The sequence below is a fragment of the Rhinolophus hipposideros genome (assembly GCF_964194185.1).
Source record: "Rhinolophus hipposideros genome assembly, chromosome: 8".
NCBI classification, from domain to species: domain Eukaryota; kingdom Metazoa; phylum Chordata; class Mammalia; order Chiroptera; family Rhinolophidae; genus Rhinolophus; species Rhinolophus hipposideros.
Window position 1 is genome coordinate 32,764,996 of NC_138054.1, and position 12,676 is coordinate 32,777,671.

At 35.3% G+C, this 12,676-nt stretch overlaps 1 protein-coding gene across 9 annotated transcripts in view; it reads right to left on the bottom strand.

Annotated features, from left to right (window-relative positions):
* Window positions 1-7,019: 7,019 nt before the first annotated feature.
* The window catches only part of PRKACB (protein kinase cAMP-activated catalytic subunit beta), a 104,166-nt gene continuing 98,509 nt past the window's right edge, over window positions 7,020-12,676 (bottom strand). For all 9 annotated transcript variants that reach the window (XM_081055741.1, XM_081055744.1, XM_081055745.1 and 6 more), the window contains one exon: window positions 7,020-10,333. In XM_081055741.1, the coding sequence (XP_080911867.1) occupies window positions 10,208-10,333 (126 nt within the window). In that variant the 3' untranslated portion in view covers window positions 7,020-10,207. The remainder of the gene's footprint in view (window positions 10,334-12,676) is intronic.

Sequence of the window (12,676 nt, forward strand, 5' to 3'; positions counted from 1 at the left end):
GTGAAGTTTTTACACCCCTCATTCTGGTAAACTCGTAGTTTTCCCAGAACACACAAAATAATTGTTTTCCATACAAAATTGCTGGTTTTTGTTGTTGAGGATGTAGATATTTTAATGAACGTTAATTTTTTTTTTCCCTGTTTGGAAAACTATCCCTTCCCCAATCCATGTAATTTTGGTAAGACTATCAATCATGTACATTCCCTTGTCTAGACACAGAAGTCAGCTGCGATCCACACTAGACCATCAGAGTCCCCTTTGGAGATTGATAGAGTGTATGACAGACCTCCTTCTCTTTTATCCGGAACCACAAACTCTTTTGAAAGTCTAAGCCTGGACTGGCTAATGGTTTTAGTTTCTGCCCCATGGAGAGTACTTCTTAAGCATGAAGTCTATTCTAAGGACAGCAGGACCAAGAGATGAAACGAGGGGCAGATTAATATCTTATTGTGACAGAAGTCCATCCTCGGACTTCCTGGTTATGTGAGTTCACTACATCCTTTTTATGCTCAAGCTACTTTGCCTTGTGGGGTCTGTCACTTGCTAATGAGAGAATCTTGACTGTTATCAGTTCCAAAAGTACAAAAACAAGATTCAAAGTCTTCTTCCTTGTAGCAAGTATTAGTTCTAGTCACAGCAGCAAAAAGTGTGCACAACCAGCCCCAAATAAATGACAAGTGTGTATGATGGAAAAGTAAAATAAGAAAAAATAACCAGTGACATACAATCTAGAAAAATGTAGGTAAGACCACTGATGAGTAAATTCTACATTGGGTTTTAGGTGTTGAGGATACCTGAGGAAAAGTGCTTAATAGTATCCTATTTTTTCATCACATGGAAGAAAACTTTTGTGTAGTTATTGATTATTTTCTGAGCCATGGTATAGACAGGAATGAGGTTATACACAGATCAGTAAGCAACAAAGAAGGACATTGTTACTTTAATGAAAGAGCCATTTTGGGGATGCCAGTAACTACATCATTTATTCAGAGAACAGTCTAGTTTAACTCAGCTATGTGCTTTCTGACTTTGACATAGTATTACAGAAAATAATGAATATTAAATAACAAGTTGGTTGTGGTTATTGAGTATGAGTTTTTAGCATACTGTGTAAAGAAATGGAAGTGAAGAAAAAAGTCTGTTTTTCCACATGACATTGGTCTGGCTTTAAAAGAGAAGGGTACTCTTGAGTTTGGGAAATGAGGAATGGGATGAAAACATTTCTGTATGGTAATGATGCTAATAAGGCCATTTCAGTGATACCTGGTGGCTTGCTCAAAAGCATTATAAGTGATATAGTATTTCATTTTCAATCTTGAAAGGAAGGGATCAGGATTTCTTAAGACTTAACCGGTGAAGATGGCTTAATTGCTCAGAGAAAGTCTTATAATATTTGATTTCTTTAAAGGAAAAAAATCAATGCTTTGTTATTGAGCATATTTGTTTTTGATTCTCTATCATTTAAAAATGCAAGCAATTTGGCAAAGTACAGAGGAGAAATTATAAAATAACCTCAAATCCCACACCATCAGTAATATTATTCCAGGCTTCTCTCTGGGCACATATAGAGACAGAGGCTAGAGAGAGAGAAAGGTATATAACTAGATAGCACTAATTTTATGAAAATAATATCATACCTTTTTGTATGAAGTTTTTAATTTAAAACTTATAAAATTCAATTTACCAAAGGAAACTGAAATGAAAATAAATGTAATTGAATTCAACACAAGAAAAAGAAATTGAAGTGAAAATGAAAACTGCTGATAAATGTTTCTTCCCACAAAAGAATTGCAAAATTATTTAAAAAGTCATTGAGAAGTTAGAGTCATTGTGTTGAACCACATGTACTAATTTTAGATTCTGTTAGTTGACTTCCTGCCATAAAAGGTAAGGATATTACCAGTCTCACTTCCCTTTCATAACTTCCGATTTTGTTAGTTATCTTATTCTAATTTTGCCAGGGTTTAAAGCATTTACAACGTATGTAATTTTACTAACCTTTGTCACCCCAATAAATTTTAATTAAAAAAAATTACATTTGGTTCCATAGTTGTAATTAAGATAGTTGTTGGTGATTTAGTATGACATAGACAGATACAATGTTCACCATGGGCTTCTTATCACTGCTTCTCTATTACAAAGTTCGTGTTTTTGATTCAAACATCCAATTGGATATGCAGGGTGTATAGGTTTTCTATTTCTTTCTTTTGGTTGTTCAAAGGCACCTGTCTTGTGACTTCAAATTAAATGCAACTTGGCTGGGTATAACACACTTGGCTCATACTTTCTTTTCCCTAGAACTTTAGAGCCATTGCTTAGTTATCTTTTGGCACTGAGTGTTATTGTGAAGATACCTGAGGCTAGCCTGATTTTGTCTCCACTATGAAGTGGCTTGACCTTTACGCATAATGTTTTAATCCTTGAAGTTCAAAACCTTCACCGGGATATGAGAGCTCTGTGTCAATTTTTTCCTGAAAAACACTATGCTCTTTCAAAATATAAATCCAGATTTTCTTCATTTTAGCAAAATGTTTCTGTATGATATGTTTGAGTACTTTTTCTATTTTATTCATTAGTTTCTGAGTTCAGGGATGACAGTAGAGGATCATCTTTGTTCTCAATATCCATCACCATCTCTGAATTTTCTTTAATTTTTTAATTTCCTTTATTTTCCTTCTGCATACATTGCAATGATCTCATTGTAACAAATAAATTTTTTCTATGTTAGTAAGTCTGTGACTTCAAACCCCACTGACCACCATGCATTTCCATTGGATTTCTGTTCTGTGGAGATATTTGTTTGTGTTTTTTTTTCTAAGTGCAATCTATGTCCTTAAAAATATTTTAAAATATATTCTGTCATATCTGTGTTTTTGGGAGGGAGAATGGGAGCAGGAAAGAAGGATTTGTGTGTCTTTAGTGTTCCAGCCTATGTCTATCTCAGTTCTTATTCCTAATGATGTTTATTTTCGGTTTTTCCCTTTTTTCTTCCCTTCAGACTTCCAAGAAGCTATTTCTTCTTTCTGGGAGCATTTTTCTTCTTAAAATACATTTTTAGAAGTTCCTCTCTGAGTATCAGTTGATAGAAAAGTTTCACAATTTATTTTATTTGGAATGGTCTTTATTTTACTATTGGTATTTCTTCTCTTACAGGGATAAGTAGGATTAACTTTGTTCTTTCTTCTCTTCCTGTGATGGCTAGGATCCTTTGGTAGAAGGTAGAATAGGGGTGGGGATAATGGGAACATCAATCAGGGTCCAGAAATATAACAACCATTCTAGGTATTTCAACAGAAGAGATTTAATAGAGAAAAATTGGTTACCCGGGTCGTGGAAGAATAGTCAAACACCTGTACTTTGTATGACAAAAATAAGTACCAGTCATATTATTACTAAAAATTTTATAAAATCAGCCCCAAATCAAGACAGATATCAGGATGGTAAAATAGCTGAAAGATAAGCCACCGCAGGGAGCTCCATCAGCCCTCTGCACTGGGAGGAAAAGGAGGAGCTGGGGTTCAGAGCTCAGGAGCTAGGGCTGCCTAGTGGAGCACGGAACCATGACAGTGGCCAGCAACCAGGACAATAGAGAAAACTCAGGAGATGGTACAGATCACAGAGGGAAGGAAGCGCTCTGACTATACGTTTCTGCTTCCCTCCAGTCATTTATCATCAGTTCCCATTGGCCAAGCCTATCTAGATGCCAGAGGATCGGGTGCTTGGGAACTAGAGTCCCCTCTTTACAATAAAACAATAATTTACCTAGGTACATAATTCTAAGTAAAACAATCATTCAGGACTTTGAAGACATTACTTTTCCATTTTTCTGTCTCTTTTTAGAACTTTTGGATGGTTATCATGTGTCCTGACGCTAATGTCCCATTTATCTTTCATGTTTTTCTTTTTTAAAGATTTTAATTAAAAATATAGCTAACATACAATATTATATTAGTTTCAGGGGCACACCATAGTTATTCAATATTTATATACCTGAAGTGATCCATGATAAGTCCAACAACCATCTGACATCGTACTATTCTATTTTCTATCTCTATCTTTTGAATATTAATTCTGAGATTTCCTAGACCATACCTTCTAGATCACTACTATAATAACATCTATTCTAATATTTATTTTCTTTTAGTAATTGTTTTTTAAAATCATCTGTATAAGGTAAAATATACTCATTTTAGGTATACAGTTCGATGAGCTTGGACAAATGTATACAATCAAAACGCTTTTTAGATGCACTCATATTGCTGCTTGTATTAGTACCTTGTTCCTTTTTATTCCATTGTATGGCTATACCATCATTTGTTGATTCACTCACCTGTTGCTGGACATTTGGGTTGTTTTCAGTTTGGGACTATTGTAAAGATGCTGTGAACATTTGTGTCTGTGCGGACATGTTTTCATTATCTTGGGTAAATGCCTAGTTATGTGATAAGTGAATGATTAACTTTGTAACAAACTGCCAAAATGTTTTGCAAAGTGTTTGTGCCATTTTATATTTCCATTAGCAAGGAGTGACTGTTCCAGTTGCTCTACATTCTCACCAACACTTGGGATTATCAATGTTTTTAATTTTAATCATTCTGTTGGTGTACAGTGGTACCTAAAGGCAGGTTTGATTTGCAATTTGCTGATGAATAGTGATGCTGAGTAGCTTTCAAGATACACAGAATGGATATTGCTACTCAATTGAGTTCTATGACAATATATGAATACTCCATGCACGCTAAGCACTGCTTCACGAAAATCTCAGTTTAAGCCTTTGTTCGCTTTGAATTGTGAAAAGATTGTCTCTATTCCCATCTTTCAGATAATCCTATTTTTCACCTAAATTGACATTATGAAGAGTGTTCGTCGGAATAATGTTTCCCCCCATGATGTCCACGTCTGAATCTCCAGAAACTATAGATGTGTAAGGTTACATGGCAAATGAGGAATTCAGATTGCAGGCGGAGTAAGGGCTGCTCCGCTGATCTTAAAATGGAGAGAGTATCCTGGATTATGCAGGTGGGCTCAATTTACAAGTGTCTTTAAAAGTGGGAGAGGGAGGCCGCATGAGGACTCAGCCCAATGCTGCTGACTTTGGAGATGGTGAAATGGGGTCCTGAGCCAGGGTGAGCAGGCTCTACAGCCTGGGAATGGCAAGGAAACAGGTCCTCTCCTAGAACCTCTAGAAAGGAATGCAGCCCTGCTGATGCCTGATTTTAACCCAGGGAGACTCAACTGCAGATGCCAGACTTCCAAAGCTGTAAAATAATCAATTTGGGTTGTTTTAAGCCACCAAGTTTGTGCTCATTTATTACAGTAGTAATAGAAAATTAATACATTAATCATTTGCCGTGAGCATTACTACCCCTGAATAATCAGATGACAAACCAACTGGGGTTCCATTATCAACCCTTTATCCCATTCCCACTTTCCTTTTGGATACTTTATTAACATCACCGTTAAGGTATGGGTAGGGACTCTAAACTCAGTGAGTCTGCTGTGCTCAGTTCTATGCTGTATTAGCAGTGCTTCGAGAGGATGGCTTGATGCCAAAGGTAAAGGTGATGAGGAGTTAGGAGTGCTTTCATTTACCCATGCTTTCCCCCTACTCTCAGCGGTGACTGTTTTGTTTTCTGCTTGTTTGCCAGGAAAGAACAGAAATAAGATAGCAGGTGCATTGAGGCTTGTGACCACATTAACATCCATTTTCTTCTTCCTTTTTTGCTTATGGTCAATTAGTTCAGTTTTTGGCTAAGTATAAAGCATTGGAAGGAATATCAATGCAAGCCTTTCACCATGAAAATACAGTATGCACAACGGGAGTACACTCAGTGGGTGTACAAGTTTGTTAGGGCTGCCATAACAAAGTACCACTGGGCGGCTTAAACAACAGAAATTAATTTTCTCACAGTTTTGGAGGCTAGAAGTCCAAGATTAAGGTGTCATCAGGGTTGGCTTCTTTTGAGGACTCTCTCCTGGGCTCGTAGATGGCGGTCTTCCTCTGACATCTTTATATGGCTTCCCTCAGTCTGTGTGTTCTTTGTGTCCTAATCTCTTCTTATAAGAACACCAGTCGTATTGTATTAGACACATCCATGTGACCTCAAGTGGCCTTAATTATTCTCTTTAAACGTCCTAACTTCAAATAGTCACAGTCTGAGGTACTGGGGCTTAGGACTTCAACATATGGTTTTTGGTGGAACCAAATTCAGCCCTTATCAGAAGACACAAGGTTATTAAATAAGATATATAGAACATGGTCAGGAAAGCTAAAATAAAAATATTTAACTTCACATGCTCTATTTGTGCATAAGAAAAAAAATAAATGGATTTCAAATAATGGTAGTCCTGTAGTAAAGATAAGCCCAGATTTTAATAATCATGATAGTCATATAAGAAAATGAGCAAACTAGGATTTATATTAAGCTCTAACAATGATAAAGTGAAGCAAGCACGGGAATAAAAATAGCAAGCACCATGTTTTCAAATGCATCAATATTTATAAATATTTGTAGGAACAATCATAGCAATAAAAAAGGTAAGCTATTAAAATAATTATCTAAAAAATTGTTTCTTGAAGACAAGGACAGTTATGGGAACACACACTAATTAACCTGGCTAAAAGTGGAAGAGGAAATGTGAAGCTCAAAGGCACTTTTGGAGAAAAAGAATATATAAATTCATATTCACTGTCACAATATAAGGATGAGGGTCCCTGCAGGGTCAGTTCTTTAAAGATGAATATTTTCCACATTATGTTAAGAGCTATTTGGACTAACAGCATGAGGAAGAAGTAGAAACACTTTTTAGAAACTATGGAATGAATCTAGTAGTTTCTTAGTAAACACCAGATTGGAGTAGACTGTTAGACCTTCCTCCTCCTCTTGCTCTGCTCCCACCACTAAAAGATCAATTCAAACATGTAAAAACTAGGACTCTACATGCATCTGTAGTATCTGCAGAAAATAGATCAGGAAGGAAGGGCACCAAATATAATTCAAGACTCAAGAAATTGTTTTATCCTTTGAAGATATTTTAATTTTACAGTTATTGATTAATTAAAAAAAACACAGTTGTTTTCAGCATTTCCTAGCTACAGTAGTGTGTAGGAAATTCCATTCTAAACAAAGAAGTAATTAATGAAGTAACAATATACCTTAACACTTTACATTGATAGGTTACAGGTTACAAGGTGCTTTCACATACATTATTTCATTTGATTCTTACAATAAGCAGAAAAAACAGTCAGTGGGAAATAAAAGTAATTTTGTTTTCAGGCTTACAATGAGTATTTTCAGGCCAATGGGCAGTTGATACAAGAACATATCAAAAACATGACAGCAATACCCACAAGCCACAATATCCTTTTTTTTTTTTTTGGTTGGTTGATAGTTTGATATCAACTGGATATTTAGCATCAGTGAAGGAAGAATCAGAACAGACACATGGTTCTCATGATATTCAAAGAATTGTAAGAGCACTATAAGAGATAAAAAAAAAGATGCCCTAAAATATCACCTTAACAAGATTTACTTCAAAACATGTTATTCCTTCAAAATGTGAAATAAATAGAATCTTATCACAACATGTGAAAGTTAGAAGGGACCTTAGAAACTGCCTAATGAATCCGGATCACAGAACTGAGGTCAAGGTCAAACTTTAGTGACAGACCAGGCCTGAAACTCAAATGACTTGACTTCCAGTCTCGGGCTCCTTCCTCTACAATGCCATCTCATTATTTACTGAATAAAAATGTAGTTTCTTCTGTTTCAAATAATGTAATCTGAGGTTAAATACTGATTCATGCCACTTATTTCTTATTCAAGTTTTTATATTGTTCTTGGCTAAACTGTGGCAAAAACTGAGAATTTCGTATGATTTTAGATATTCTAATTCAGTGTACTTGATTCGTTGGAAATAGACTCCCTTGATATATTTAAAAGCTTGCTCATGTCCTTTAAACAGAGAGTAAAATGGAATGGCTAAATAGCCCTCAAAACCAATGTACTGCCTAGTGGTCACCTACCCAGATAGATTCTACAGCAAGTTGTGCTGGACAGTAGTAATTTCATTTTTTTAAAAATTAGAATTCATAGAAATCTTTTTAATCGCTGAAAACTAAAATGCAATAATCAAATTGTCATCCCCATGATTTATTAAAATAATTTTACAATAATATACAACAAAGCTACCATAGGATTTGTAGCATACATATAGAATACAATGATTAGCATGGTTTTGGGTCTAAGTGAAATACAAAAAAACTAATGAAAATATTTTGTACAAATGACGTTTTACATTTATTATCATGATGATGTATTTTTCTTACATCAAACTTGAAGTAGTTCATATTTTTCTTGCACATTTTAAATATAGGTGGACCAAAAGCTGAAATCAATATCAACTTGTAAATGACATAACCATGCAGAAACACAAGACAACCAAAAGATGTACAGATTGATGCAGAAAGCATCTTGGACTGGCTTTTTCAATGTCTTCAAAGATTTTATAAGGGTGTGGTAGAGATGAAATGAAGTAGAGTCAGTGACCTACTTGCACTGATAATGAAGCAAATAGAATGCTTGTATATATTAAGATCAGTTTGATTAAAAAACAACTCATGTGCATGTAAATTGATGATATAAAATTAACAGAGTTTACTTTCAACTATTTTGGTGTGTTGTTATAAGATAGGTCACTGACACAGATAAAACCAGATCGAAAAATTTAAAAGCAAAAAAAAAATTAAAATTAAAAACTGAGTTAAGCCATGGATTCTCAACAAATACTAAACTAAATGTGCAAAATTGCTTGAAATTTCCACATGACCGCAATGTTAAGTCAGTTGGCAAAAAAGAATATTAAAAAAAACTAAACTCCAATACTAAAATTGTATATGCATGATCATACATTCTATTTACTGAAAGAAAAGAGGCTGTGGAAATTATTACATGTCTAAAAATATCACACCTCAAAATTAAAACACAATTGTGGCAGTTTTAGAAAGTATGTCCCTTCATCGATGAGGCGTAGGATGAAAGCGAAATCGCAACAGTACCTCTACCTCAAGCTGACAAATATAGTTCACCAGAATAATTACCTGGCAAGATCTTTCTTTATTCTTAACTGTGACACACAGAACAAACCGAAAGAAACAAAAAATCTCATGTAAGTAAGAATTTGTCTATATTGTTTATAAGAATCAATCCATTTGTTTCATTTAGCAAAGCATTTGTCCACATTAATGTTCTTTTTAGTTCTTTTGCTTTAAGAAGTTTACAATGAGGATTATTTGAGAAACTTAAAAATTTGTCACTTTCATTAGTCAAATTCTATTAAAATACTGGTTAAAACCCTTATGGAAGAGTCAAGATTTAGAAATCTTAGAGAACTCGTCTCTAATACTTACAGAAAATCTGGTGCCAAGTGAGAGAATGTGGGTGATAATGAACCGTATCATTATTTTTTCCTGTGAATGACACACATTTGTCACACTGCGCAGGCTGGTCACTTAATTACTCAAGTGGAGGATGATATAAAAAGAGTGACAGGAAATAGAACTCCTGATCTATAGGAATCCAAACTGCTGGTCTAGCTACTCTATATTAGTCTATTCAAATGTATTCCAAAACAGTGAATTCTAAGGAAGTTATTGTTTTAATTTGTATATATTTCCATGGTGATAAAATATTCTATCCTCAAAAATTCTTAAGAGTTCTGGAAAAACTGAGTCTGAGCTACTCAAAGTAAAATTAAGTATTAGAAAGTGTATCTTCCAGCCATTGGCCCACAAAAATATTGGCAAGAACTACTAAAAGCAAAACTTACCCTTCTGTTCAAATACCACATAGCCATAACACTGCCCATTTGAAACACCAATACAGTAAGATGGAGCCCTGTTTGTAGAAAAACTAATGAAAATGAAAAAGGAAGAAATGGATTTAGGAGGAGAGGAGAAAGACAAACCAAAGAGAAGCAGGAAAGTTCTAGTCCTGTGTTATGGCACAGACAATGCTTGCTTAGCGGTGCCTTATTACAAAGGTGGACGCAAAGTGCACACACAGATGATGGCAATAAAAACTTCACTCGGTCGCTGGAATGAAGGAACTAGGTAACTGCTTCAACAAGGACGGTCTCAGCTCCACCTTATCTCTCAACAGAGTGCAAAGACTGAGCCTGAGCTCTGATGTCATCTCCTTGCTCATCTTTAAAACTCACTAAATTCTTTTGAACATTTTTCTGTTATAGAGACACGGATTTCTTCTTCTTCATAGTCGTCAAAGTTGCTCGTATCTCCAGAGCCTCTGAACTTTGGTATGAATGGAGCTTCAACCTATAATTGAGATAGAGAGAAAAATAAAAACCCTTGGGATTTCCTAAGTGTAGAGAGTGGTAAAGGTATCTTCTGTTATGTTAATAAGGTGACTTTGGGAATGACCCCGGGTAATCTAAGGATGGGAACTGGTTGCCAAGGGGACCCACTATGTGATTAGAGGACTCAAACCTTCAGTCACACCCCGAAAGGGGCTAGGAATTGAGTTCAATCACCAAAGGCCAGTGACTTAATTAATCACGCCTACTGTAATGCCACCTCCATAAAATCCCAAAAGGGGTTGTAGAGCTTCAGCATTGTTGTACAAGTGGGGATTTAGGGAGAGTGATAGGCTCTGAGAGAGCAGGAAGCTCTGAGCCCCTTCCTACATACCTTATCCTACGGATCTCTTCCATCTGGCTCTTCCTGAGTTATATCCTTTTATAATAAACCGCTATCGTAGTAAGTAAAGTTTCTTAGGCTCAAGCAAATTAATCTAACCCCAGGAGGGGTTTGTGGGAACCTTCAACCTGTAGTTGGTTAGTCAAAAGCACTGGTGACTAACTGCACTTGTGATTGGTGTCTGAAGTGGTGATGGTGGGGTGTCGTGTAGCACGGAGCCCTTCACTTGTGGGATCTGACAATATCTCCAGGTTGATAATGTAAGAATTGACTTAATTGTTTGGTGGTATGGAACAAACCACACATGTTGGAATAAGGAAAAACAAATGCCTGAGAGTTTCCAAACACTCAGGAAAATAAACTCCTAGTATTATTACTTGGTAGCATCTTTAAATGCCGTTAAGACCCTAAAAGATAATAACAGCATTAGAAAAAGCAGCAAACAGTAGGTTTGTTATTAATCTCAACATCAAGGAATAGTACAGGCCAACCCAATACTTAAGAGATTTCTAAGATAATTAACTTTGCATCAAAATGCTGTCACTGAAAGTTATAAACTCCAATTTTTCCTTTATCAGTTCTTTATTTCTTAAAGCCTTTATTTTTCTACGCCCCTTTTCCTTAATTCCTTTCTCCCGAGGTTACAGGTAATTCTTACTTTTAACCTCCTTCCTCTTTAAATTCCTAAGTTTATTTTGTTTAAGATATCAGGCTATTAAAACTTTCTGGGAAGTTGGAAAAACCATACCTATTTTAGAATTATAGAATCATTAAATTCTGAATATTTTTCTCCTGGGGTCCTAAAAGTAAAATGTCTTTCCATTATTTAAAATATGATCTTTATAAGATTATGTGCTGCATTGAATATGTTTGAGAGAAAGCTTTTAAATGCTGAAAAAATATGACAATTTATACAGCATCTATAGTGTTGACAAATAATTATGCACACAGCTATGTCATTTCTTCCTCAGTATAACACTGTGAGAGAGGCAGGGTATCCTTATTCCCATTTTATAGATTATAAAACAGAAAGTTGACCAAATTCACATGACTAATCAGTGGCTGAAGCAGGTCTCAACTTATGACACTCCCCTACTGGTCCAGAGTTCTTTCTAATATCTACACCAGTAGTCTCCAAAATATTTTGATTTATATGACTTTTAATAAAACGTTGCAAATACATCACCAGTATATGTACAGTTATTTATTTATGAATTATTTATATGCACGACTATACTAAGGTATGCATACAAACAAGACATTTACAAAGAATAAAGTAAGAACTAAGTAGGATGAAAGAGCTAATACCATCTTTCTGGTTGCCAGCTGGTTGCCTTGCATGACCTGCTTTAGGGAATGGATTACTGTTTACACCAAAGAGAAAAATGAGCTAAGGAGACATTCGCCTCATGTCTAGTCAGGAAGCAATTTAGGATCACATCTATTGGTACATCATCTCAAGAGAATGACTGTACAGTTTGAGTTGTCCAGGCTATTTTCTTGTTTCTTGTCCTTCGACTAGATACCTTTGGCTATTTCACTGTTCAGGAGCACTTGGTCAGAGAATTAAAGAAGACTATGGAACTACTCAAATTTATCATTTTTGAACTGCTGTGCATAGTTATAACTGAGACAATATTAAACCAAATGGCTACAGTAAAATACTGAATTATTTCTATTTGTAAATTATCCTGGGATTCCCCAAGTCCATTTCTATTCATAATCAAGATTTGCTGTCGATCGATTTGCCCAATACTATAACCTGTTAGTTATGGTGTGGTACTTTCTGGCACATAAGCCATTTACTACCTGGGATAAGTCGATCCCTTTGGAAAACACATGAACTCTAAATGAGCAGTAGCAGTTCAGTACTTATACCATTTTAAGAATAATTGCTAAAAATACAATATATGATGTGTATAGATTAGTAAATGTTTGCTAAGTAACAGCAGAAATTTTTAT